The sequence below is a fragment of the Gymnoscopelus microlampas genome (genome assembly GCF_963454915.1).
Source record: "Gymnoscopelus microlampas genome assembly, chromosome: 17".
Lineage (NCBI taxonomy): Eukaryota > Metazoa > Chordata > Actinopteri > Myctophiformes > Myctophidae > Gymnoscopelus > Gymnoscopelus microlampas.
In genome coordinates this window covers 3,298,594-3,326,379 of record NC_139954.1, presented here as the reverse complement: position 1 = coordinate 3,326,379, position 27,786 = coordinate 3,298,594, and the positions used below count along the sequence as shown (strand labels likewise).

General features: G+C 41.1%; 1 protein-coding gene and 1 long non-coding RNA gene across 2 annotated transcripts in view; one reads left to right on the top strand and one right to left on the bottom strand.

The window, feature by feature from the left end:
* LOC311065124 (vomeronasal type-2 receptor 1-like) overlaps positions 1–21,024 on the top strand; it is a gene marked incomplete at both ends in the record, with an annotated part of 32,282 nt that extends 11,258 nt beyond the window's left edge. The window contains 7 exons of the mRNA XM_084085341.1: positions 6,268–6,354; positions 6,662–6,931; positions 12,513–12,719; positions 12,813–13,088; positions 17,052–17,279; positions 17,366–17,489; positions 20,111–21,024. Coding sequence (XP_083941467.1) covers positions 6,268–6,354; positions 6,662–6,931; positions 12,513–12,719; positions 12,813–13,088; positions 17,052–17,279; positions 17,366–17,489; positions 20,111–21,024 — 2,106 coding nt within the window. The remainder of the gene's footprint in view (positions 1–6,267; positions 6,355–6,661; positions 6,932–12,512; positions 12,720–12,812; positions 13,089–17,051; positions 17,280–17,365; positions 17,490–20,110) is intronic.
* The window catches only part of LOC311065093, a 442,153-nt gene that overhangs the window by 53,590 nt on the left and 360,777 nt on the right, over positions 1–27,786 (bottom strand). The window lies entirely within an intron of this gene.

Genomic DNA, 27,786 nt, shown 5'->3' with positions numbered 1-27,786 from the left:
TTTTATTTATTTTTGGCTATTGACAAATGTAAAATATGATACATAATGTATATGGTCATTTTACAGCTTGAGAGAGAGAGAGAGAGAGAGAGAGAGAGAGAGAGAGAGAGAGAGAGAGAGAGAGAGAGAGAGAGAGAGAGAGAGAGAGAGAGATACGCACACTCGCACAGATAGAGGGGGGGAGGGTATCCCAGGTGATTGCCTTGGAGGGTTTATTGTTATATTATTGCCTGTAAATTGAAAAATCAATGTCCACATATCTTTGTATATTGTGTAGCCTAGTAATTTGTTAGGGGTTAAAACTTTAAAACTTGATGTTTTGGGACAGTGTCCTGTCTGTTACTCCCCGCTGAGCTCACACATCCTCTACAATTTTTTGTAGAGGATGTGTGAGCTCAACTATTATTATTATTAAATAATAATAATAGTAATGACTACAATAATAATAATAAATATAGCTGCAAGCAGCAATGAGCGGTTTCGAGAATAATGGCAGACTGGCAGACTGGCAGACTGTGACAGAGTGGCAGACTGGCAGACTGGCAGACTGTGACAGAGTGGCAGACTGGCAGACTGTGACAGAGTGGCACACTGGCAGACTGTGACAGACTGTGGCAGACTGGCAGACAGACAGACTGTGGCAGACTGGCAGACAGACAGACAGTGACAGAGTGGCAGACTGGCAGACTGTGACAGAGTGGCAGACTGGCAGACTGGCAGACAGACAGACAGTGACAGAGTGGCAGACTGGCAGACAGACAGACTGTGACAGAGTGGCAGACTGGCAGACAGACAGACAGTGACAGACTGGCAGACTGGCAGACAGACAGACAGTGACAGAGTGGCAGACTGGCAGGCAGACAGACAGACAGAGAGACAGAGAGACAGAGAGACAGAGAGACAGAGAGAGAGAAAGAGAGAGAGGCAGTAAGAGAGAGAGAGAGGCAGTAAGAGAGAGAGAGCGAGAGAGAAGAAGTGAACATGCATTAATTAACAAAGTCATGATTTTTGTTCAGTAAATTATATTTGGACCGGTTAAATTGGGGTTTGAACCAGGGACCGGTAGACAGTGTAAAGGATAAGGATAATTCCAGGTCCGTTCATGAAAGTCCTTGCGGTCTTGTTTCCAATGAGGGCCTGTGAGCAATTACGGGTTAAGAGTCTTGCTCAGGGACAAATTTCATTTCATCGACACATTTGCTGGCTATGGCCACAGTACAGACTGAGCCATTGGATAGACAGAATTGGATTTCATATGTGGTAAGTTATCATACAGCATGGGTTGCTTATTATATACATACAAGCTCATAACGCGTCACATTGTAGATCGGCTGTATGTGGTTACTGTAGGTGTTGTATTAATAATTACATCTGCAAAGTAACAAGTAACTAAAGCTGTCATCTGCTGTAATTGTAGTAGAGTAGAGTAGTAAAGTAAAAGTACCTAAAAATTGTACTGTGCATGTGGCAGGTGTGATTGGTGATGAGTGAGAGCAGGTGAGAGGGGTGGATCCAATACATGGGAATAGGGGGAATTCCAAATGATGATCACCTCAACGCATTGTTGGGGACAGGGATCGAACCAGCGACCTATGGATTCACAGGCTGCCTCTCTTCTCATTGAGCTAAAGATATGGCCTCCCTGATGGTGTCTGTTGATATCTATAGGTTTTTCCGTCCTATAGGTTCTTCCGGTGTGAGATTGTAGATCAGCTATTTTCACAAGAAAGTATGTCATACATAAAAAACAAGTACTCTCAAAAGCATTTCATGTTATTGTTTAAAAAATGCACATGTCTGAATTAACAGGGTCATGTTTTGTACAATGCAATTTAAATGTAAACTGTGACGAGTGGGGTTTGAACCATGGACCTCTGGCACATGAGACTAACAGTGTATTGATCAAGCTATTCAATGCACAGCCTTGGTCAGTGAAAAAGGAGAATCCAACAAAACAAAAAAAAGAGGGAATGAAGTACGTCATACATTGAAAATAACTACTCTCAATAAGCATTTCATTTATCAATTGCATGTTTATTCATTGATACAATCATGTTGTGTGCAATGCAATTGAGTTGAAGTCTGCATGACGTGGGATTTGAACCGGCGACTCTGCGGTATCAAGGCAGATGATTAAGCCATTGGGCCAACAGACCTGTACTAGTGAAAAGGGAGTTCACACACATGACACACTTTCACGCAAATTGCTCAGAAATCCTTGGTTTAAATGTTTTTCAAACTGCTCAATATATTTCGGAATGGAAACTAGTGGAAAATAGTCGATCTACAAGCTCACAACGCGTTGCTATCTAAAAAGGTGTGAGATTGTAGATCGGCTATTTTCACAAGAAAGTATGTCATACATAAAAAACAACTACTCTCAAAAGCATTTCGTGTTATTGTCTAAACATTGCACATGTCTGAATTAACAGGGTCATGTTTTGTACAATGCAATTTAAATGTGAACTGTAATAAGTGGGATTCGAACCAGGGACCTTTGGCACATGAGACTCACACTCTACTGGTGGAGCTATCCAATACACAGCCTTAGACAGTGAAAAGGGAGAATCCAACAAAACAAAACAAAAGCGCGAATGAAGTACGTCATACATTGAAAATAACTACTTTCAAGTATTCATTTCTCGTCATCTTTAACAATTGCACATGTATTCATTGATATAGTCATGTTGTGTGCAATGTAGGGCCGGGACTTTATCGCGTTAATTTCGATCAATTAATTACAGAAAAATTATCGCGTTAAAAAAATTAACGCATTTTAATCGCACCCGTTTTTTCACCGCGGAACGTTTCTCACTGGACGAGTTTCAGACGGACCGCTCATGCCAGCGCACCAAGCTGAAACGACGCAAGCTTATCTAGCTGAAAGGACGTGGTTCTCACTTCTCAGACAACAACAAAGTTGACTGCAACCAGCACAGTGCATGAGCACTGCTTGATAATGTTGGCAGGGCATAAAATCTGTAATGATGCCCCCCCCCCCACGCGCGCGTTTGTCCCGTTTAGGGGGGTTGGTGGCGGTGCGCTGGTGGGGGGGGGGCGGGGGGGTTGCATGATGCGGTGCGGATCACATGCGCGCGTAACAACAACACAATCTACCAGCCTCGAGTGGTGGAAAATAGCAGATCTACAAGCTCACAATGCCTTGCGCTTGTAGATCGGCTATTTTCACATGGTTACCACCACATGTTTTATAATAATAATAATCGAAATCTACAAAGTAACTAGTAACTAAAGTTTTCAAATAATTGTGGTGGAGTAAAAGTACAATATTTGCCTCTGAGATATAGTGGAGTTACTGGAGTAGAAGTAAAAGTATTAGAAATTGGAAATACTCGAGAGTCAAGTGCAAATACCTCAAAATTGTGCTTAAGTACAGTTCTAGAGTACATGTACTTAAAGACGTATGCCAAAATCCATTTGAAAAAATAGCTTTTCACTGTTTTCAGGTCAAATATTGATATGCGATTAAAATGCGATTAATTGCGATTAATTAATTACAAAGCCTCTAATTAATTAGATTAATTTTTTTAATCGAGTCCCAGCCCTAGTGCAATGCAATTATAATTAAGTCTACCTGAGGTGGGATTCGAACCGGCTACCCTATGGTTTCAAGGCAGATGATTAAGCGATCAAGCTATTGAACCAACACACCTGAACCTGTGAAAAAGGGCCTCAAACATGTATTTGACACAGTTTCATGCAAATTGCTCAGAAATCCTGGATTTAAATGTTTTTCAAACTGCTCAAAATTGCAGACAATCTAAGGGCAGAGCTTACTGGTCAAAGTGATACATGTGTTCCTCATGAGTCAAGGCACATGTGTAAGCAGGTTTAACGGCTGTCGGCCAAACGAGGCATGACTTTTGCCTGTTTAAAGTTTGCATTTTCAAAAAATTGCTATAGCGCCCCCCTTTGACCAATTGGAGTAAGATTGGTTTCAGTGATACTTGGAAGGACCCTCTACAATATTGCAAAGTGTCAAACAAATGTGAGTCTGCATGTATGTGTTAGGGGCAGATGAATAATTTAAAAAAAGCTGCAATTTTCATTGGCTTATAAAAGCTTAACGTTTTCACTTATGGAAAATCCGCTTGGTTACGTCTGTCGGCATTGGTCCAAAGTTCATGTGTATACAGTTTCGTACAGATTGCTCATAAATCCCAGGAGGAGTAGGCTTTTTACTGCTTTTTACTGCTTTTCATAGAATTCGAAATGGTGGGAGATCTAAAGGTCAGAGGTCAAAAGTCAAACAGTGAAAGTTGTTAGGCATGAGGAGACGCATGTGTGTATCGAAGTTTCATGGCTGTAGGTCGAACAGGGCATGAGCTGTACCTGTTCAAAGTTGGCATTTTCAATTGAGTGCTACAGCGCCACCCTTTGGCCAATGGTTGTGAGTTTCGGGTTTTCGCCGTTTGGCATAGCCCTCTACCATATTGCCGAATTTCATAAGAAGTGACCAGGCGGTTAGGCCAGAACTGGCAAAAACGGCGGAAGAATAATAATAATAGTGAAAGTGTAGAGATGTAATAGCTTTCGAAGCCTGATGGCTCTCGAAACCTAATAATGAATTCTACATGACGTGGGATTCGAACCAGGAACCCTGTGGTTTCAAGGCAGATGATTAAGCCATTGGGCCAACAGACCTGTACTAGTGAAAAGGGAGTTCACACACATGACACACTTTCACGCAAATTGCTCAGAAATCCTTGGTTTAAATGTTTTTCAAACTGCTCAATATATTTCGGAATGGAAAATAGTCGATCTACAAGCTCACAACGCGTTGCTATCTAAAAAGGTGTGAGATTGTAGATCGGCTATTTTCACAAGAAAGTATGTCATACATAAAAAAAAACTACTCTCAAAAGCATTTCGTGTTATTGTCTAAACATTGCACTTGTCTGAATTAACAGGGTCATGTTTTGTACAATGCAATTTAAATGTGAACTGTAATAAGTGGGATTCGAACCAGGGACCTTCGGCACATGAGACTCACACTCTACTGGTGGAGCTATCCAATACACAGCCTTAGACAGTGAAAAGGGAGAATCCAACAAAACAAAACAAAAGCGCGAATGAAGTACGTCATACATTGAAAAGAACTACTTTCAAGTATGCATTTCTCGTCATCTTTAACAATTGCACATGTATTCATTGGTATAGTCATGTTGTGTGCAATGCAATTATAATTAAGTCTACCTGAGGTGGGATTCGAACCGGCTACCCTATGGTTTCAAGGCAGATGATTAAGCGATCAAGCTATTGAACCAACACACCTGAACCTGTGAAAAAGGGCCTCAAACATGTATTTGACACAGTTTCATGCAAATTGCTCAGAAATCCTGGATTTAAATGTTTTTCAAACTGCTCAAAATTGCAGACAATCTAAGGGCAGAGCTTACTGGTCAAAGTGATACATGTGTTCCTCATGAGTCAAGGCACATGTGTAAGCAGGTTTAACGGCTGTCGGCCAAACGAGGCATGACTTTTGCCTGTTTAAAGTTTGCATTTTCAAAAAATTGCTATAGCGCCCCCCTTTGACCAATTGGAGTAAGATTGGTTTCAGTGATACTTGGAAGGACCCTCTACAATATTGCAAAGTGTCAAACAAATGTGAGTCTGCATGTATGTGTTAGGGGCAGATGAATAATTTAAAAAAAGCTGCAATTTTCATTGGCTTATAAAAGCTTAACGTTTTCACTTATGGAAAATCCGCTAAGTTACGTTTGTCGGCATTGGTCCAAAGTTCATGTGTATACAGTTTCGTACAGATTGCTCATAAATCCCAGGAGAAGTGATTTTTTGACTGCTTTTTACTGCTTTTCATAGAATTCGAAATGGTGGGAGATCTAAAGGTCAGAGGTCAAAAGTCAGAGTGTGAAAGTTGTTAGGCATGAGGAGACGCATGTGTGCATCGAAGTTTCATGGCTGTGGGTCAAACAGGGCATGAGTTGTACCTGTTCAAAGTTGGCATATTTCAATTGAGTGCTACAGCGCCACCCTTTGGCCAATGTTTGTGAGTTTCGGGTTTTCGCCGTTTGGCATAGCCCTCTACCATATTGCCGAATTTCATAAAAAGTGACCACGCGGTTAGGCCAGAACTGGCAAAACCGGCGGAAGAATAATAATAATGAAAGTGTAGAGATGTAATAGGGTTCGAAGCCTTACAGGCTCTCGAAACCTAATAATAGTTAAATAAATCAATAATGCAGTATATTACAGAACACATGTTGTGTGCCTTTTTTCCAGGTAAGTTACTATGCTGCTTGCTCCTGTCTGAGTGACATGAATCAGTTCCCATCCTTCTTTAGAACAATCCCAAGTAATGCATTCCAGGTGAACTTCTACACACAATAGATGTTGGTGTCTGGTAGTTCATGTTCCACACACACACACACACACACACACACACACACACACACACACACACACACACACACACACACACACACACACACACACACACACAAACATTCCTCTAGTGCAGCCATTCCGCAACAAACAAAATGTTACTGCTGTTGACAATATCAAGGACAGTGCTTAGACCTTTTCCATTGTGGAATCTCTATAGGAGATTCACTAATTTACCACTATGTGAATAATCTAACCTAAGTACGTATCCCTCCATTATTTCTCCAATCAGGTGGAAGCTATGCTCCAGATCATGCGGTGGTTTGAGTGGACTTGGGTAGGAGTGTTGTTTAGTGATGATGCTTATGGCCGGGATGCTGCCCTAACATTCCATTCTGACCTGGTCCAGTCTGGTTTGGGTTGCGTGGCTTATTCAGAGGCCCTGCCCTGGGACAATGACCTGGCTAAACTTCAGAGGATTGTCTCTGCGATGAGGACATCCACAGCTCGTGTGGTCCTTGCACTTGCATATGGGAGCTATATGGTTAATCTCATGGAGGAGGTTTGTGTATGAAAATATATATAGTAAATATATCGTCGCTGTCGGGCAGAAACCAACTCCATTTCCCCCCCCCCCCACCTTTTTTTTTTTTTTCATAAATCAATGCTATGGAACAAACAAAAACAAAAAATTTAACGAATGAAAAAAAGTATAAAAGTATTAAAAAGCGCTTCTGACAAAACCTCCTAACTCCATTGGATCCTCAAACTGTCGACCAAACCAGCTAACTCCACCCCTTCTCCCCTGCATGGCACACAGAGCTGCTGCAGAATCAGAGCGGAAAACAAAACAAGCGTTAGCAAGGCAGGTTTTTTTCCCCTCGTAGTCTGTTAAAAAGTAACTATGCAGTGTACCTGTTTATCAAACTTAGCACTGACGCTAATGTTATGAAAACAATTAATTATATTTCTAAAATCTATGTAGTGTTTTCTGAGAAGAGCAATGTGCAACTCTGTGAACCCCTCTCTGTAGAAGTTATTGTAATTCTAAAGTCCTGCTTATTATTGGCCAATATAAGCAGTGTCATGAAGCATCAGGGCATTAATTCACGCGTTGTGATACATTGTGAGCTTGGAGATCCATTGTCATCTGTTCTTATCAATGATAAGGACAAAACCTTCTAACTCCACTTGAGCTGGACGTGGGTAAAGTGGTGCTACTATGCAAGTATCTGACAATATATATATTATATATATATATATATATATATATATATATATATATATACACAGTATATTTATATATATATATATATATATATATATATATATATATATATATATATATATATATATATATATACACACACACATATATAAAAATATATATCATGGTGGGTAAATTCAAGTGAGAATAAATAGAAACCAGGAAAGCAAGAATGTAACTATGCAAGTCAGTCAAAATAGGACTGTAAATACAGGGCAGTGTAACCTTATTTGTATAAACAATACACGCATCTGACGAGGGTATTTAAAATAATAGAAAAGGGCTGAGGTTTTCCGTCCAACCATGAGGTTCCATTGAATCCAATGTGCTTTCCTTTTTAAAGGGCAAGACCACTTTGGTAGAGGTTTGGGTTGTGTATTTACCTTGCCATGATGTAACTCCAAAGGTGGGCAAGAAATAAAAAAAATAATTGCTCCATTGATTAGAAATTGATAATTCAAAATATGCTCCTCATTGACTTACATTGTACGGTCAAACAGCTCTCAAAGTCACTCAAACGAACGCAAACAAAGTTGATTCAGACAATATAGAACATCACCAAACCCAGTACTGTTTTTTTTTTAAATAAAAATGTCAACTTCCTGTTGATTTTGCCATTTTTAATAAGTAGAAAACTCCATTGGATCCTCAAACTGTCGACCAAACCAGCTAACTCCACCCCTTCTCCCCTGCATGGCACACAGAGCTGCTGCAGAATCAGAGCGGAAAACAAAACAAGCGTTAGCAAGGCAGGTTTTTTTCCCCTCGTAGTCTGTTAAAAAGTAACTATGCAGTGTACCTGTTTATCAAACTTAGCACTGACGCTAATGTTATGAAAACAATTAATTATATTTCTAAAATCTATGTAGTGTTTTCTGAGAAGAGCAATGTGCAACTCTGTGAACCCCTCTCTGTAGAAGTTATTGTAATTCTAAAGTCCTGCTTATTATTGGCCAATATAAGCAGTGTCATGAAGCATCAGGGCATTAATTCACGCGTTGTGATACATTGTGAGCTTGGAGATCCATTGTCATCTGTTCTTATCAATGATAAGGACAAAACCTCCTAACTCCACTTGAGCTGGACGTGGGTAAAGTGGTGCTACTATGCAAGTATCTGACAATATATATATTATATATATATATATATATATATATATACACAGTATATTATATATATATATATATATATATATATATATATATATATATATATATATATATATATATATATATATATACACACACACATATATAAAAATATATATCATGGTGGGTAAATTCAAGTGAGAATAAATAGAAACCAGGAAAGCAAGAATGTAACTATGCAAGTCAGTCAAAATAGGACTGTAAATACAGGGCAGTGTAACCTTATTTGTATAAACAATACACGCATCTGACGAGGGTATTTAAAATAATAGAAAAGGGCTGAGGTTTTCCGTCCAACCATGAGGTTCCATTGAATCCAATGTGCTTTCCTTTTTAAAGGGCAAGACCACTTTGGTAGAGGTTTGGGTTGTGTATTTACCTTGCCATGATGTAACTCCAAAGGTGGGCAAGAAATAAAAAAAATAATTGCTCCATTGATTAGAAATTGATAATTCAAAATATGCTCCTCATTGACTTACATTGTACGGTCAAACAGCTCTCAAAGTCACTCAAACGAACGCAAACAAAGTTGATTCAGACAATATAGAACATCACCAAACCCAGTACTGTTTTTTTTTTAAATAAAAATGTCAACTTCCTGTTGATTTTGCCATTTTTAGCGGCGCTAGTTAGCGGCGCTAGCCGCTCTATACCTTTAGGTATAGAGCGGATATTAGCCCTCTATGCCTGGCTTTTGCGTCAACGTTCTGATTGGTCAGGTGCGCCAACGTTCTGATTGGTCAGGTGCGTCAACGTTCTGATTGGTCAGGTGCGTCAACGTTCTGATTGGTCAGGTGCGCCAAAGTTGTGATTGGTCACTATTCATGACATCACTATGATGTCATGAATATAGAATTCGATGTCTATATAAACGATGACAATGACTTCATCTTATTATTCATTTGGCTAAAGTCTCCGTCTAGGTAAGTTATTTAAAGTTAATATGACGAATAGAAAGAGAAAGATACAAGAACAGATGAAGGGTGAATGTATAGAAAGTCTGAGTTCGGGACCCAGTCATCCGTTATGACAGAATGGTTTGATAGAGACGATCGAGAATCCAAGAGTCCGTTAAGGTTCTGATTGATCAGGCCCGTCAAGGTTGTGATTTGTCAGGCAAGGGGACTATTCATGACATCACTATGATGTCAAGGTTTATTTTTTATTTCCTCATGTTTTTTTTTGTATATATTTTTATTTGGCTAAAGTCTCCTTCTAGGTAAGTTATTTAAAGTTAGATCCTCAATTTAACTTTATCTGTCGTCGACGCTCTGATTGGTCAGACCCGTCAACAAAGTGATTGGTCAAGCTTCACATGACACATGGCTATAAACACATTATAAACACATATCGATGACATAATGTATTCAAAGGCGCCGCTACCTTCACACAGGGTGTGATTTTTAATAAGTAGAAAACCCAGACTGGATCAGCGGATCCGGATCCAGATCTTCAAATAGTAAAATCAACAGGAAGTTGACATTTGTATTAAAAAAACAAACAGTACTGGGTTTGGTGATGCTCTATATTGTCTGAATCAACTTTTGTTTGGGTTTGTTTATGTGCTAAAAGAGTGACTTTGAGAGCTGTTTTACCGTACAATGTAAGTCAATGAGGAGCATATTTTGAATTATCAATTTCTAATCAATGGAGCAATTATTTTTGATTTCTTGCCCACCTTTGGAGTTACATCATGGCAAGGTAACTACACAACCCACACCTCTACCAAAGTGGTCTTACCCTTTAAGTCCTTTGTAGTTTCTTCATGTCACCGCCCCTAGGTTGCAGGTTGACCTTCTCTATGCCCATGAATTTAAGTGTGGCTGCTGATCTATGGACCCTCTCTTTATAATGTCATGCAATGGCATATTCCATGTTACCATTTCTGATCGCCCGCTGTGCTCTGCTATACATATTTGTCTCCGCCAGGCCGAAGGCATGGCGAGAGAGTATGTTTTACCCTCCGTCCGTGTGTTACCACCAAATCTCCGGCACCGTTGGCCCGGTCGCTGCGAAACTGTGCACACACACTCCCTGGATGCCAATTCAGAACCTCTGCCTCAAATTTTTCACATGGGCCTGTTATAGCGCCACCAGGAGGCCGATTTGTGCAAAACCCATTTTTTCCCATTACTCCTACAGTTTTTAACCAAACGTCATGCAAATCGGTACACAGTATCTCTATAGTCATGTGATCAACCCTGATCTGTCCGATTTCCCATATTCCATCCTCATTGGTTAAGGTTACCATCCAAAGTTTGCAGGATTGGTCCGTTTTGAACAAACTGCCTCAAACCATGAACGCAGCTTGCGATTTCCGTGAAATTTCAGACGCACATTCCCACTAGGCCGAGGAAGAAATGCCACCCTTTTCACATTGGCCTGTTATAGCGCCACCAGCAGGTCTAATTTGGCAAAACACATTTTTGGAACAAAATGCCTCAAATCATGAATGCTGTGTCTGATTGCCGTGAACGACCTAAGAATAAATGGCACCATTTTCACATTGGCCTATTACAGCGCCACCAGGAGGCCAGAATAACGTACCTGACCTGGCGGAGACCTGTGCTCCGAGGAGCACTTTTTCTAATTGTCTCCGCCAGGCCGAAAGGCATGGCGAGAGAGTATGTTTTACCCTCCGTCCGTGTGTCCGTGTGTCCGTGTGTCCGTGTGTCTGTGTGTCCGTGTGTCCGTGTGTCTGTGTGTCCGTGTGTTACCACCAAATCTCCGGCACCGTTGGCCCGGTCGCTGCGAAACTATGCACACACACTCCCTGGATGCCAATTCAGAACCTCTGCCTCAAATTTTTCACATGGGCCTGTTATAGCGCCACCAGGAGGCCGATTTGTGTAAAACCCATTTTTTCACATTACTCCTACAGATTTTAACCAAACGTCATGCAAATCGGTACACAGTATCTCTATAGTCATGTGATCAACCCTGATCTGTCCGATTTCCCATATTTCATCCTCATTGGTTAAGGTTGGCTTCCAAAGTTTGCAGGATTGGTCCGTTTTGAACAAACTGCCTCAAACCATGAACGCAGCTTGCGATTTCCGTGAAATTTCACACGCACATTCCCACTAGGCCGAGGAAGAAATGCCACCCTTTTCACATTGGCCTGTTATAGCGCCACCAGCAGGTCTAATTTAGCAAAACACATTTTTGGAACAAAATGCCTCAAATCATGAATGCTGTGTCTGATTGCCGTGAAAGACCTAAGAATAAATGGCAACATTTTCACATTGGCCTATTATAGCGCCACCAGGAGGCCAGAATAACTTACCTGACCTGGCGGAGACCTGTGCTCCGAGGAGCACTTTTTCTAGTTTTAGATTGTGTTTAGTTTAGTTTAGGGACACAACATGTAAACAACATGAGTGGTGTGCAATTGATAAAACTATTTAATTTATATTCCTGTCCGGTCTGTGGATGATAAAATACTTTAGTGTTCCTGGTATTAGAACAATGGGTACATCTGTCAGAAGGATGGTTGCCACATAACTCTTCACTTAGCCAATTAGAGCTGGTACTGGATGATTTGTACATACATGTGACAACAGAGTCCTTTATGTTTCTTCCTCTTTTAAAACCAAACCTAGGTGGTAGTGTCACTACTGTATGTATTCAGTATGTTCCAAATGCCTGATGTTCTTAATCGTGATGTGCAGGAGTGCTCCTTTGTTAATGTATATGTATTCATTAATTTATTTCAACACACTCAATAGGTGGTAAAGCAGAATGTGACAGGTCTGCAATGGATAGCCGCTGCAGGTTGGACGACCCATACTAATCTTCAGTCTCCTCGCTACTTGCCGTATCTGAGAGGAACCCTGGGTGTTGCCCTTCGTCGTGGGGAGTTACCAGGTCTCAAGAACTTCTTGTTAACAATACATCCTGACAATGACCCAGACAACAGCCATGAAAATAACATAGTGAGTCTTTTGTTGCACACATTGTATTTAAGCTAACATTTATAAATCTTTATTTTAAGTCATTTTATTTAAGTCTTCATTGGGTTTCTTTAGGTGAGGCAGTTTTGGGAGCACACATTTCGGTGTAAATTTTCACCCCTTCCGTCAGATTGGGTGGATGCTGGTGGAGTGGTGTGTACTGGACAAGAGGACCTTGGAACAGCAGAAACGACACTTTTGGATGTGTCTAACCTCAGACCAGAGTATAATGTGTACAAGGCTGTGTATGCCCTGGCCCATGCCCTCCATGACATGTTGCAGTGTGTGCCAGGAAGAGGGCCTTTCACTGGGCACAGCTGTGCCAGTTTGCAGACAATACAGCCATGGCAGGTGAGATATTAATTCACAGTTTACCTGTTAATGTCCCACTGAGCATTTTTCGGGCTATTAGACGTCTAAAATACGTCTAAGGGCTTGTCTAAAACAGGGTTATAATTGGTCTAACAGTGAAAGTTTTTTAGACGTCTAGGCTTAGCCTAGACGTTCATTAGCTGTTTTTTAAGCGTCTATTTATAGACCGTCTATATTATAGCCGTTGAAATGACGTCTATAATATAGACGTCTATATATAGACGCTTAAAAAACAGCTAATCAACGTCTAGGCTAAGCCTAGACGTCTAAAAAACTTTCACTGTTAGACCAATTATAACCCCGTTTTAGACGGAGGTCTAATAGCCGACTATGGCTCACTGGGGTTTGTAGTTGGATTCAAATTTAGAATAATAATGAAAATGTAAATATGACATTGGTGAAAAGCAAGAAAAAATGGACGTAGCAGGATCTTTCATGTAGCATCAGATGGCCAGCTAAGTGTTGCGTAGCCTTGCCTCCACGTCGAAAAGAGCGGCTTCTGAAGGTGGTCTATACAGGGGGAAGGTGGTAATTATAATTATGTTCAACATTCTACTCTCGTCGCTCTCGCATGTTGCGCCCCCGTCTCTCTCACACTGCCGCCCTGCCTCCCAGCACCTGCCGCTCCGCCGCCGGCATCCCGCTGCTCCCCCACCGGCAGCCCGCTGCTCCGCCGCGGCATCTCCGCGGCAGCTTCCGCTGCCGGAAAATGCACTCGCTGTCCCTCCAAATGTTACCACTTGTGAAAAGGTCTCTGGAAAATAATAATAATAATAATAATAAATATAGCTGCAAGCAGCGATACACAGGGCCAAGGAATGAAGGCAAAAAGCAATACGCAACAATAACACAATAAAACATAGAAACAGAATAGATTGAACTTGAGACAAAGCAGCCCATGCGATTAACAAATGAGCATTCTGAAGAGCTGAGCAGAGTGCTGAGGGATTGTGGATATTGTAATGTATCTCTGCATTGTGTTGCTTATAATGCCGGGGAAAAAAATCTGTAGTGTAAAAATTGCACGTTTATGGAATGGTCATTAATGTGGCATTGGGCGCTTAAAGTTAAATATTTGAAAAAAGAAAGAAAAAGCAAAGGCGTCCACAGTAAGTTGGATGTTTTAAAGTTTGAATGGAGTGTCTAAGTGAAAGTATGTAGGAGGAGTAGGGTGCTAAGGTTTTGAGGAGAATATAGTTGTTACGGACTGTGTGTGTGTGTGTGTGTGTGTGTGTGTGTGTGTGTGTGTGTGTGTGTGTGTGTGTGTGTGTGTTTGTGTTTTGACTGTAGCTGCACTCTGTCGGCCGCACCCAGGCAGTGCACTGCACACAGACAGACACACACACAAGCCGAGCAGACTTTCATAGTAAGCTCCACTTCCGCGTTCGCAATAAATAGTGAAGATATCTATAGTGTGCTCACTGTTCCTGCAGCAAGCCCACAATAAAGACCATAAATGATTCCAACAGGGGAAGCTACTTTTCAGCTCGACCCAGCTGAGGTGGTCATATATAGCACGCAAGGGAGCAATCAGGGGTTAGGAAACTCACTATGGACAACTCAACCCATGGCCATAGACAGGAATCTAACCCTCAACCTTTGGACTCTTAGGGTGCCACACTACTGATTGAGCTAAGGCTTCATGCAGCCTGATGGTGTCTGTTGAAGATCATAGACTCTTGCCTTCTATCATGAACCAAGCCCGTGTTTCACTAACACTAAGATCAGTGGTTCACAAACCATTTACCAATAGAGAAATGCGATGTCTCCTCGGTACCAAAACTAATGAAAGCCGATTTACAAGCTCACAAAGCGTTGCTATCCAAAAAGTTGTGAGATTGTAGATCGTCTATATTCACAAGGAAATAGGGTATACATTGAAAATAACTACTCTCAAATAAACATTTCATGTTATCTTAAAAAATTGCACATGCATTAATTGATAGTCATATTTTGTGCATTGCAATTTAAATGAAGTCTGCATGAGGTGAGGCTTGAACCGGGGACCTTGTGAAATATCTTAGCGACTAAGCCATTCGATACACACACCTGAACTGGTGAAAAAGGAGCACACAGAGGTGACACAGTTTCACACAAATTGCTCAGAAATCCTGGGTTTAAGTGTTTTTCAAACTGCTAAAATGGCGTAAAATCTAAGGGCGGAGCTTACTGAACAAAGAGACAGATGTGTTCCTCATGAGTCAAGGCACATGTGTAAGCACGTTTCATGGCTGTCGGCCAAACGAGGCATGACTTATGCCTGTTTAAAGTTTGCATTTTCAAGCAATTGCTATAGCGCCCCCCCTTTGGCCAATTGGAGTAAGATTGGTTTCAGTGATATTTGGAATGACCCTCTACCATACTGCAAAGTTTGTTATTGTCTGCATTTATGTGTTAGGGGCAGAGGAATAGTTTTCATAAAACTGCAAATTCATTTGCTCATAAAAGCTAAATGTTGTACAAACTTCTCTTTCGTGCAAATTATTAAAAAATCCCAACAGTTATAAGGTTTTAACTGTTTTTCATCTAATTCAAAATGGTGGGAGATCTAAAGGTCAGAGGTCAAAAGTCAAACCGCCGAGACAAATATGTGTATTGTAGATTCATGGCAAACAGGGCATGAGTTATACCTGTTCAAAGTTTTACATTCAATTGATTGCTACCGCGCCACCGTTTGGCCAATGGTTGTGGCTTTCATGTCACTAACCCTTGCCTTAGCCCTCTACCATATGGCTGAGTTTCGTAAAAAGTGACTGCACGGTAGAGATAATATGGCGATTATGTGTAAAACGGCAGAATAAAAACAATTTAAAATGCAAGAGATGCGAAGGCCCTACGGCCTCGGCCCCTTAATAATAATTAGAAAAGGCAGTGACTGATTGATTGAATACTGTATTAGACAGAAATGTAAACAGCACGAGGTACAGTCAGACGTCTGGGCTAAAAGGATAACTTGTAGGGGCACGGTGGCGCAGTCGGTAGCGCTGTCGCCTCACAGCTAGAAGGTCCTGGGTTCGATTCCCGCCAGGGACGCTGTGGGCGCTGGGGGCGTGTCTTCTCCTCCGCGTCATCAGCGCCCATACCCAGGGTGGGGTTGGCGAAAGGGCCTACTCTGTGTGGAGTTTGCATGTTCTCCCCGTGTCTCCTAGGGTAGTTAATACCCTCACAAAAACATGTAGTAATCCTGGTCGCTATACCGCCTCCCCCATGACAGCAGGGGCGCCTGATGGAGGGGAAGGGAACTGGTTGGAATAACATGTTCCTTCCACGCGCTACGTCCAACCAGGGAAACTCCCCCCTGTCAGGTGACAAGAAGGTCAGTTGGCTCTCATGCACTGAAGGAAGCATGAGCTCGGCCCTGGCCTCCCTGGCTGTGGGGGACTGGTGTAGCGCTGGTGTAGGGCTGGTGTAGCGCCCAGGATCACTTAGGAAATTGGCACCGGGTGAAAAAAATGGGTTACAAAAATCGCGGGATAAAAATTATAATAAAAAAAAAAAGGATAACTTGTTTCCATGTTTTCCAACGTGTTCCAGTAGAAACAGTTCCAGTAGAAACTGTGTGGTCTTGCTGAAAACACCTGCAAAGTATATGATGTACAGTAGAACATGTATTTAAGCAGAATGTAGCCTAGATTTGAAGGTACAAAACGTAAAAAAAAAAAATCAAAATTCAAAATCAATTTTCAAATCCTTGAAAATTCCCCTTTTAATGCCCAGAAACAAACAAACAAACACACACACACACACACACACACACACACACACACACACACACACACACACACACACACACACACACACACACACACACACACACAGAGAGAATACAGTTCATGCTGTGTTGTTTTATACATACGGCAAGGGCGTAGTTAATACACGAGTTCCTGTCAACCTACTGTAGGTTTTTACAGTAGTAGTGATTTTGCTCATCACAATTTCTAGCTTGTGTATTACCTGGAAAAGGTCAACTTCACCACATCATTTGGTGATCATGTATCATTTGATGAGAATGGTGATCCTTTACCAATCTATGATGTCATGAACTGGGCGTGGCTCCCTGATGGAAGCACAAAGGTTCAGTATGTGGGTGTGGTCAAGACGTCAGCCTCCGGAGATGAGGAACTCATCCTTGATGGAGACCAAATCTTCTGGAACTTTGAATCCAAAAAGGTAATGTCAGCTTAATATATTGTTGAGGATGATGTGAATGTAATTTAGTTTAGACTGAAATTGATGATTATTACTTTCCTCGGCAGCCTCCTCGGTCAGTGTGCAGTGAGAGCTGTTCTCCTGGAACCCGTGTGGCCAGAAGGAATGGAGAACCTGTTTGCTGCTTTGACTGCATTGCTTGTTCAGGGGGAGAGATCAGCAATCAGACTGGTTGGTTTACATTAATAGTCCATACCCGGGGTCGTTCACAAGTCACCCAAACTACGTGTAGACTAGAGACTCGGGACTGCAACTGTCACTACAGATCAACAGCCTATGGCAAATGTAAAGCTAAAAAACAGCTTAAATCTGTTTCAAAACGACATACCAACCAAAAGTGTGTGTGTGTGTGTGTGTGTGTGTGTGTGTGTGTGTGTGTGTGTGTGTGTGTGTGTGTGTGTGTGTGTGTGTGTTGTGTGTGTGTGTGTGTGTGTGTGTGTGTGTGTGTGTGTGTGTGTGTGTGTGTGTGTGTGTGTGTGTGTGTGTGTGCGTGCGTGCGTGCGTGCGTGCGTGCGTGCGTGTGTCAGGGGTCGCGTTAGGATTTTAATCTGCCGGTCCCATTGTCCGGAAGGATTCAAATCTGACAAAAATAACGGTCATAATTATTTTTATGCATTAATGACAAGCAGGTGCGTAAATACAGCCTAACAATAGGCCTACAGCATTATATTTTGGATTGAGCTAATTGAACATGAACCATCATAATATACACATTTTATATAGCAGGGTCATCTTACACAAATACATTAATTTCCTACATTACCATTTGCGCATGCTGCGTGCGTAATGGTTTCTCAACAATCAATTTGAACGCATTTTCTAATCAAAGGGCACTGCATAGAAATGGGCATTTCAGATTAATCCTTCATAACGTGGCTCAGCTGACCTGTTAGGGCAATACATTATAGACCACTACTCACTCACAGGAGGTTATACTGTATAGTTAGGCAGTGGATGCCGTCCGTGCGTCTAGTTGGGACAGCCGTGGGAAAGTTGATGAGTTGTGAGAATCTTGTCGTCTCCTCATAGAGCTATTCAGTTCAAAGTGGTAACGTTTTAACGTGTCCACCTCATAGTTTAAAATAGGTCCACGATTATGATTAACGTCGTGTTTCACCTGGATGCCAGTTACAGTAGCCTATAGCTGTTGTGGAGAGTATTTACGCATCTGTGTTGGATATTTCATCTTCAACCTGCACTGTAGTTAAACTGTAGGGCAACTTGCCAACTTTACTCACAAGGGCCCTTGTAGTAGCCTAGCATCTGTGACATATTCTAACTCGTAATGATACAACTTGTGTTGTGTCTGACTGCCGAGCAGACAGAGTAATAATATTTCGACAACTACGCAGCAGAAGCAACAACTCTCTTCTTCCTGTTGCACCTTCACAATAAAGTGTCTCCCATTTACCGCCCAATGCAGCACATTTTACACTGGTTATTATTAACAGGAAATAGGTGTAACTTAACAGCGTGTGACACACTCTTTCTTTCTACCTCTCTCTCTCTACCAGAAACACACACACGCTGTTAAGAGAGAGTAAGAAAGAAAGAGCGAGAGAGCGAGCGCGTGAGAGAGAGAGAGAGAGAGAGAGAGGGAGCTTGCAAAGCAGAGGATTTGAGATGTGCCTGATTTGCGGTGATAATTAATGAACTGCCGTGTCATTATCAACCGGTCAGGATGATTTTCCCGGTTTTTGTCATAATAAATCGGTCAAAACCGGCAATTTTCAGACTATCGCGACCTCTGGTGTGTGTGTGTGTGTGTGTGTGTGTGTGTGTGTGTGTGTGTGTGTGTGTGTGTGTGTGTGTGTGTGTGTGTGTGTGTGTGCGCGCGCGCACACCTGTGTGCATGAATCTGGCTGACCAGAACCGAGCCTGACCCGAGCAATTACCATAATTGTAGGCCCGAGCCCGGCCGGATAGTCCGAAAGTAAAAAACAAAACAAAACAACAACAGCGAGTTAATGCCAGAAATGGCAGTGTGTGTTGGCTCAAATCACAATAGCGGTAACGGGATGAGAGAGTTACGCAATGCACGCGAGAGTAAAGAGAGCGAGCAATAAAGTGAGGGAGAGAAAGAGACATGACATGGTCGCATCTAATCAACTTCTAGTACGTGAATATGTTTATTTGTGAGGACCGCCGTGACTCTGTAGTGGACACACATACACCCACACACACTGTAAGACACATCCATGATATAAAGACTCACCATAGGCCAGGCAAACGGAGGATCGAAAAAGGTCTCTACTTCCCACAGTGCATAGTTTTCATGTTGTAAAAAGGTGAATTTAAGAGCAAGCCCATAACTTATAATCCATTGCCCGGGGTAGAAGTCTCCCCTCAAAGCTTCCAGAAAGATTTGGCCATTTAATTTGTCGTTTGGGAGCCTTATTTCAACGGCATATGGTGGATTGATTGATGATTCTCACCCCTATCGAGATAAATGCTAATAAACAGCTTAAATTTGGGGAAAGTGTAAAATGGTCTTCTTCACTCTCTGCATATGATGGTCAAAGCCTGTGTGCAATTTCAGATCGATTGGTCAACTCATTGAGGACACAAATAGTGGAGGGCATTTGATCTAATAAACAGGTTAAATTTGGGAAATGTTAAGTATCGGTTTCCTCACTCCCTAGGGACAGAGGTTTCCACATTCATAGTAGGATAGTAGGATATAGTAGGATTATAGGATGGTAGTAGGATTGCAAGCAATGTACAGTAGGCCTAGGTTAGCTTTAGGACAATACTTAGCTTATCTGTATCTTTAACCTTGCTGTTTTTGTTAGATTCTATAGAGTGCATCAGTTGTCCAGAGGACTTCTGGTCCAATCCCCAGCGTGACCAGTGTGCCCCAAAGAGCATGGAGTTCCTGTCCTACCATGAGGGCCTGGGTATCTCGTTGACAACCATCTCATTGCTAGGCACACTTATCTGTGATATTGTCCTGGGAATCTTCATCTATCATCGAGACACACCCATGGTGCGTGCCAACAACTCAGAACTCAGCTTCCAACTTTTGCTTTCACTCAAACTATGTTTCTTGTGTTCACTTCTGTTCATTGGCCGTCCCAGGCTCTGGACTTGTCAGCTGAGGCATGCAGTATTTGGGATCAGCTTTGTGCTGTGTGTCTCGTGTATCCTGGTAAAGACTATGGTGGTGTTGGCTGTGTTCAAGGCCTCCAAGCCTGGGGGTGCAGACATTATGAAGTGGTTCGGTGCTATGCAGCAGAGAGGAACAGTTCTGGCTCTCACTTCCATCCAGGCAACAATCTGCACAGCCTGGCTTGTGTCTGCCTCACCAACTCCTCATAAAAACACACAATACCACAGTGATAAGATAGTCTATGAGTGTGATGTGGGATCAACAGTGGGTTTTGCAGTGTTACTAGGTTATATTGGTTTACTGGCACTCCTCAGCTTCATCCTAGCATTCATGGCAAGGAATCTTCCAGACAACTTCAATGAAGCTAAGTTAATCACTTTCAGCATGTTGATCTTCTGTGCCGTGTGGATAGCCTTCATCCCAGCATATATCAGCTCTCCAGGCAAATATGCAGATGTAGTGGAGGTATTTGCTATTTTAGCATCCAGTTTCGGCCTTTTGGTGGCACTGTTTGGACCAAAGTGTTATATAATGCTTTTGAAACCTGAGAGAAACACTAAGAAGTCCATCATGGGACGCGGTGCCACCAAGACGTAGTAGCAGTTCTTTGAGTTGTATAACAGTGTAGATATTTTGTATTGCTGATAACCTTGTTAGTAATATATTCTGTTTTCAACCAGATTAAACTAAAAGCAGTAATCCGGTCAGAAATGCAAACTAATGTATTATGTTTCTATCATAAATTAATAATACCTCAATTTACTCTAAATAAAACTGTGATGTCAAAGGAATTATTGTGTTGTTGTCGTTGTTGTGATTTATTCAATAATTTCATTCAAATTGAATTAACGTAGGAAGCAGCACTGTAATATAGCTATAAATATGACTTTAAACCTTAATGCTAAATGAATACATTTCAATAAAAGGAGAGATAAGCACCAAATGATGAAAGCAAAATGTGTGTTAGATAAATAATCTGCTATCACATGACCAGGAACGTGCCGAGCCGTGATGATGAAATTGTGAATGACAGCAGCATATGCTGGAACAGGCAGCTACTTCACGCAGCACCAGCGTATGCTGTTTACAGTTAATATTTACTCTTGACCACCGGGCCTGAACAAGGGGCAGAAAAAAATTAAAAAATGCCTTTCCTTTTCCCCTATATTTCTGGGTAGCAATGCCAACAGTGTGAAATAAAGGAAAAGAAGAAGAACGAAAAGGCTGAATAAATAGCCCCTTTTCAGCTACTTATCTAACAATTGAGAAACAATTTCAGGCTCTTTCAACGCTAATTGCAGAACGAACGTCTCACTAAAATCTGAAACTACGCCTACTCTAAAGCCCTGCGACAGACCAGTAATTAAATTATTAAATTCTACAAAGGAATGATCTGGATGCTCAGCAAGTTCGCCAGCCAGAGCGCTGACATTTATTGGAGTTGAACGGTGGACCAGCAGCAGTTCTTGGAACCATTCTAATTCCCTTTCCGAGGAGGAAGGGGGCGGGATGGAATGCTGGGACAGACAGACCTCGGACGCGCCTCGCTGCATGCGCGACAAATATGGATGGAATATGGATTTAGATCACCAATTACAGCTAAATAGTGTCAAGCTCGTGTCCCCCCTGAGGATATACCGAGCACAAAGCCACCAAAAAAAAAAAAGCCAACCGAGGATCAGTGTTTTTTAACACCTTAGCAAACTCGCCTGTGGTGGTTCTCTTGTCACACTCGGTAAAGGGCAGCAGAAGACTGATCAGATTTATATCTTTGCCTTTAGGCGGGGGGAAGTATTAACGGCTTGGGGGATGTAAGCTCTACCATGGGCTGAACTGCGGACAGCGGAGGCCAGATAGTACTGAGGAGCCTGTACGAGAGCTGATGAGAGTGCATTTGCCCCAGCGGGCTGCTGAATTGCAGGATGCGGGTTGTCTGCCACAGGTGGGTGAGCTCAGACGATGAGATTTATCAAAGCTCCGACCAAATGTATGCTAGGATTGGCTGTATAGGATCGCTTCATAAATGTGACTTTGACGTTGGTGTACGGCCGAATTTATGGAAAAATATAAGCCGTTATTTACGCTCCATTGATAAATGAGGGCCATTGTCACACTTACTGTAATATGCCGATGCCACCCGGTGCAGTCCACAAGACCTGGCAGAACCTACCCCATCAGCTGTGGCCTGTGCCTAATATTAGCAGAGCAACATCTGAGATTGCTACGGACTCGAAGAAGGAGTTGAATTGTTATTTACCAGTTATTATTTTATTATTATAGTTATTATAGTTATTATAACATATTTATGTTATTTGCGCAATGTCACGGTGGCTCCGTTGACCACCTCCAGCCATATCTTCATGCATGCGTTATGGTACTAAGATCAGAGAACTTGCTTAACAACAAGACACACATGAACATGCCCGCTGTCTGTTTAACTACAGGGCTTACAGCAACTCAAGCAACTCTATCCATTTATTTCTGCCAAACTTCCCTCATTAACCGCAGTTAACACCTTGGAAAGTTGTTGTTGTTTTAGTAGTAGTGTAGCCGTCCAATGGGCTTACATTCTTTAAGGACAAGACACAAATAACTTATAAACTCTTTGAATCACCAGAACAACAGTTTATTCAATTGCACACATTGCAGCCTCTAGAAACGCAACAGTATATAGCACTATATACAGACATGTGGCAGTGTTGCCAGACTTTCGAGAGAAACAAGCAACCAGATCTATGAAAACAAGCCCAAAACAAGCGCATATAAGCAGACTTATAACACTGCAAAACTCTGCAGTGCTGTTTTTCAATGGGAACAGACCAATCCTTCAAAAAGCATTGTGTCTATGTGTGAATTATTTCAAAAGTGGGTTCAGATTCTATTAAATAACAAATATGACCCCCCTCCGGGATTGGCGCCCCTGAATGTAGAAATATGAAGCCGACTGACCACATTCTGTTGCTATGGCTTATTGCACATATTGTGTTGCCCCCTGTATTGCTGCTTGCAGCTATATTTATTATTATTGTTATTGTTATTATTATTATTATTATTATTACCCTTATTATTATTATTATTATTATTATTATTATTATTGTTGTTGTTGTTGTTGTTGTTGTTGTTGTTGTTGTTGTTGTTGTTGTTGTTAAAATCCATAATGCATGTGGATAATTCTGTGCCAATGGCCCTGGTGAGATGTCATTGACACATTACAGGACAACCACAACATTATTTTCATATGACTGGATTGGTAATGTACCTTAAGTCCCAGATGGGTGTTGTGAAACATTACCTAGTGGCATAAGGTGGCACATGGGATGGCACAGCACTGTGTATAAAACCTAACAACTGGACAATGGATGTAGAGAAGGGGGGAGGGTGTTAGACAGAGGACAGTCATGAGGGCTTCTCTAGACACACACCTGCTTTCCTACTTGTACTTGACCTTGATTTTGTTCTCTTCTTTCTCTCCCTTGTTTTCCTCACCTTCCTCTTCTTGCGAGTTACAGGCAAAGTTTAATCTCAGCAGAATGTATAAGGCTGGTGACATTGTTGTGGGTGGCGTGTTTGCCGTCCACTACCAGGCTGTCTACCCTGAGTTGTCTTTCACCTCCAAGCCACAGTACACTTGCAAAAGGTGATTACCGCAAATAAAATAGCAACTAGATAACTTATTTTTTATAGATACTGTAGTAGTACCATATGATTAGTTGATGTCATGTATTTCTACAAAGATAAATATTCAAAGTTACAGTAATATTTTGTGTGGTAGTTTTTCCATTAATTATTTCAGATTCTCCCAGACCATGGCTTTTGCCGTTACAGAGATCAACACAAACACCCGCCTTCTACCCAATGTGACTCTGGGATATCGTCTCTATGATGAATGCATTCCCTTTGGAGCTGTACCTGCAGCAATGTCGTTGATCAGTGGGAGAGAGAAGATGTTCCAACTGGATGAGAGCTGTGCTGGGTCCCCTCCAGTGCTGGGAATTGTGTGTGGAGGGAATTCTATTCACATCTCTAGAATATTAGGTTTGTACAGAGTGCCCATGGTAAGTTATCTACTTCAACCCTGCCATCACCAATTTTCTATTGATTATGTATTAATCTAAAATATCATCACTGTCGGACAGAAACCTTGTATCTCTCATATGTCATCTTTTTATGTATGTTATTTCATAAATGAATTCCCCATTAAGTTAAGCACTTAACTGTCACTGGCATTCTATGTAATGCTATTATTTGCCTTTACTGTAAGTCACTCTGGATAAGAGTGTCTGCTAAATACCTACATTTAAAATGTAGGCATTTAAAAAATATATGATTTGTCTCTTTGGTACTGTAGGTCACTTATTTGGACACCTGCTCCTGTCTGAGTGAGAGGAACAAGTTCCCTTCCTTCTTTAGAACAATCCCAAGTGATGCCTTCCAGGTGAACTGCTACAGACACAATATGTTATTATGTAGTTCATGTTCCACACACTTGACAAATGCCTTCCTCTAGTGCAGGGGTGGGCAACTTTGTTGATGGAGGGGGCCACTCTATTTCCACACTCACAAAAGTAGCAAAAATAGCCGATCTACAAGCTCAAAACACGTCACAGTGCGACCCGTTTTAAGCTTGTAGATCTGCTAGTTTTGCTATTTTTGAATTGGAATCCTGAAAAGTTACATTTTTATTTCATTTCAAATGCATTTAGTTAAACTTATGTTAACTTTATGAACTTAAATACAAATGCATTGGACATAAAAAAGAGGGGTAATAAATTATGCTAGTCAGTAAGCTACTAATATAGACTGAAGTAATTAAAGTGGGTCATGTTTGCATATTTGGAATTGTAACAGCTGAAATCAATCAGTATTCTGATATTAACCTGTGGGCCGCATTAAGTGAAGGTGGGGGCCGCCAGTTGCCCATGTATGCTCTAGTGAGTCTACGCACGATGCGGTGTGGGTCACATGCGCACGATTTTTTAATTAATTGTATATGTATGAATTAATTAAACTATTATAAAACAACAGTAACAACACATTCTACCAGCCTCCAGTGGTGGAAAATAGCAGATCTACAAGCTAACAATGCGTTGCGCTTGTAGATCTGCTATTTTCAAATGGCCTATATATATACCTTATGTGGTTGTATGTTTTGTAATAATAATCGAAATCTACAAAGTAACTAAAGTTTTTAAATCATTTTTGTGGAGTAAAAGTACAATATTTGCCTCTGAGATATAGTGGAGTAGAAGTAAAAGTATTAGAAATTGGAAATACTCGAGTCAAGTGCAAATACCTCAAAATTGTACTTAAGTACAGTTCTTGAGTACATGTAAAGACATATGCCAAAATCCATTTTAAAAAATTGCTTTTCACTGTTCTCAGGTCAAATATTGATATGCGATTAAAATGCGATTAATTGCGATTAATTCATTACAAAGCCTCTAATTAATTAGTTTAATTGTTTTAATCGAGTCCCAGCCCTACTAATAATTTTAAAGTAACACTACATTTACTTGAGCACAGTTTTTGACTACTCTACCCCCCTGAATTACTTGCTTGTGAACATTACTGATGGTTACTGAGCTGAAGGTCTCTGTTGACAGCATCAAAAGAGAATGATTTTCATTGTGGAATCTGTGTAGGAAATGTACTGATTTGGCACTATAAATAATCAAACCTAAGCACTTATCACCAGTGGTGGAATGTAAACTAAGTATATTTACACAAGTGCTGTACTTAAGTAAAATGTTGAGGTACTTTTACTTAATTAAACTTAAAACACTGAAATACTTCTATTCCACTACATCTCAGAGTCAAATATTGTACTCTTTACTCCACTGCAGTTATTTGACATCTTTGTTACTAGTTCCTTTTTTTAGATTTTTAGATTATCTCAAAACATGCATAAACCACTTAAGCTCTATTTTATACTTTGTCTCTTCCAGAAATAGCTAATCTGTGAGCTACGCGTTTTGAGCTTGAACATCTGTTGAAAAATGTCAGTACTTTACTTCGCTGAATTAAGTACATATTGATGCTAATACTTTTGTACTTTAAGTAAAATGTTGTATGTATGCCTTTTACTTGTTACCAATGGTGGAAAAAGTAGCCTAGGTATAAAATAGGTAGCTAAAGTGGTTAATGTATGTTTTGTAATGTATATCTGTAAAGTAACTAGTAACCAAAGTTTTCAAATAATTGTAGTGGAGTAAAAGTACAATATTTGCCTCTGAGATGTAGTGGAGTAGAAGTAAAAATATAGACAATTGGAAATACTCCAGTAAAGTAAAAGTACCTCAAAATTATACTTAAGTACAGTACTTGAATAAATGTACTTAGTTACTTAGTTACACCGTTGCTTGTTACAAAGCATTTTTTTATATTCTGGTATTGCTACTGTACCAAGTAAAAAAGTACAAGCTGAGTATTTCTCCCACCACTACTTATCACTCCATTCTTTATCCAATCAGGTGCAAGCTGTGCTCCAGATTATGAGGCGGTTCGGATGGACCTGGGTAGGATTGCTGATCGTTGACCATGAAGTTGCCAGCGAAGCTGCCCAGTCCTTCCAGTATGAGCTGGCCCAGTCCGGTCTGGGCTGTCTGGCCTATGTGGAGGTTCTGCCATATGAGAGGAATGACCCAGCCGAACTTAAGAGGATTTGCACTGTGATGAAGAAATCCACAGCTCGTGTGGTCATTGCATTTGTATATGGGCAGCATATGCTTAAGTTGATGGAAGAGGTTGGTATCATGATTCATGTTCATTTATGGATTCATAATTAAAGGTAGGGTAAGTGATATTTCTCCATGAAAGTGTTAAACATACACACCCACATACACATATTTTTGACAGGTGGTAAAGGAGAATGTGACGGGTCTGCAATGGATAGCCACTTGGTTCTGGTCAACCTACAATAAGCTACTCCAGTCTCCTCACTTCATGCCGTACCTGAAAGGCACCCTGGGTTTTACCATCCGTCGTGCAGATAATATACCAGGTCTCAAGGACTACTTGTTAAAAATACATCCTGACAATGATCCTGACTACAGACATGAAACTAGCATGGTATGTGCTGCACTCTTTAAGCTGCAATGTCAATGTCAAACTGACGTCTGTTTTTTAACCACTTAAACATTTAATACTCAGTTGACCGGAGTCCCCCAGTGCTCTTTAGTAGGGCCCCTTCTGAGCTCCTATATCTGCTATCTTTGGTCAAACGTTCACCCCCAGAATAGGGATGTAAGGCTAGTTGTTAAATATTCAAAACTCAGAACGTAGTGAGACACATTGTGTGACGTGTCATTCGTTTTAGCACAAAGTATAAATGTATCTTCAGTCTTAATGGTGTTTCTTCAG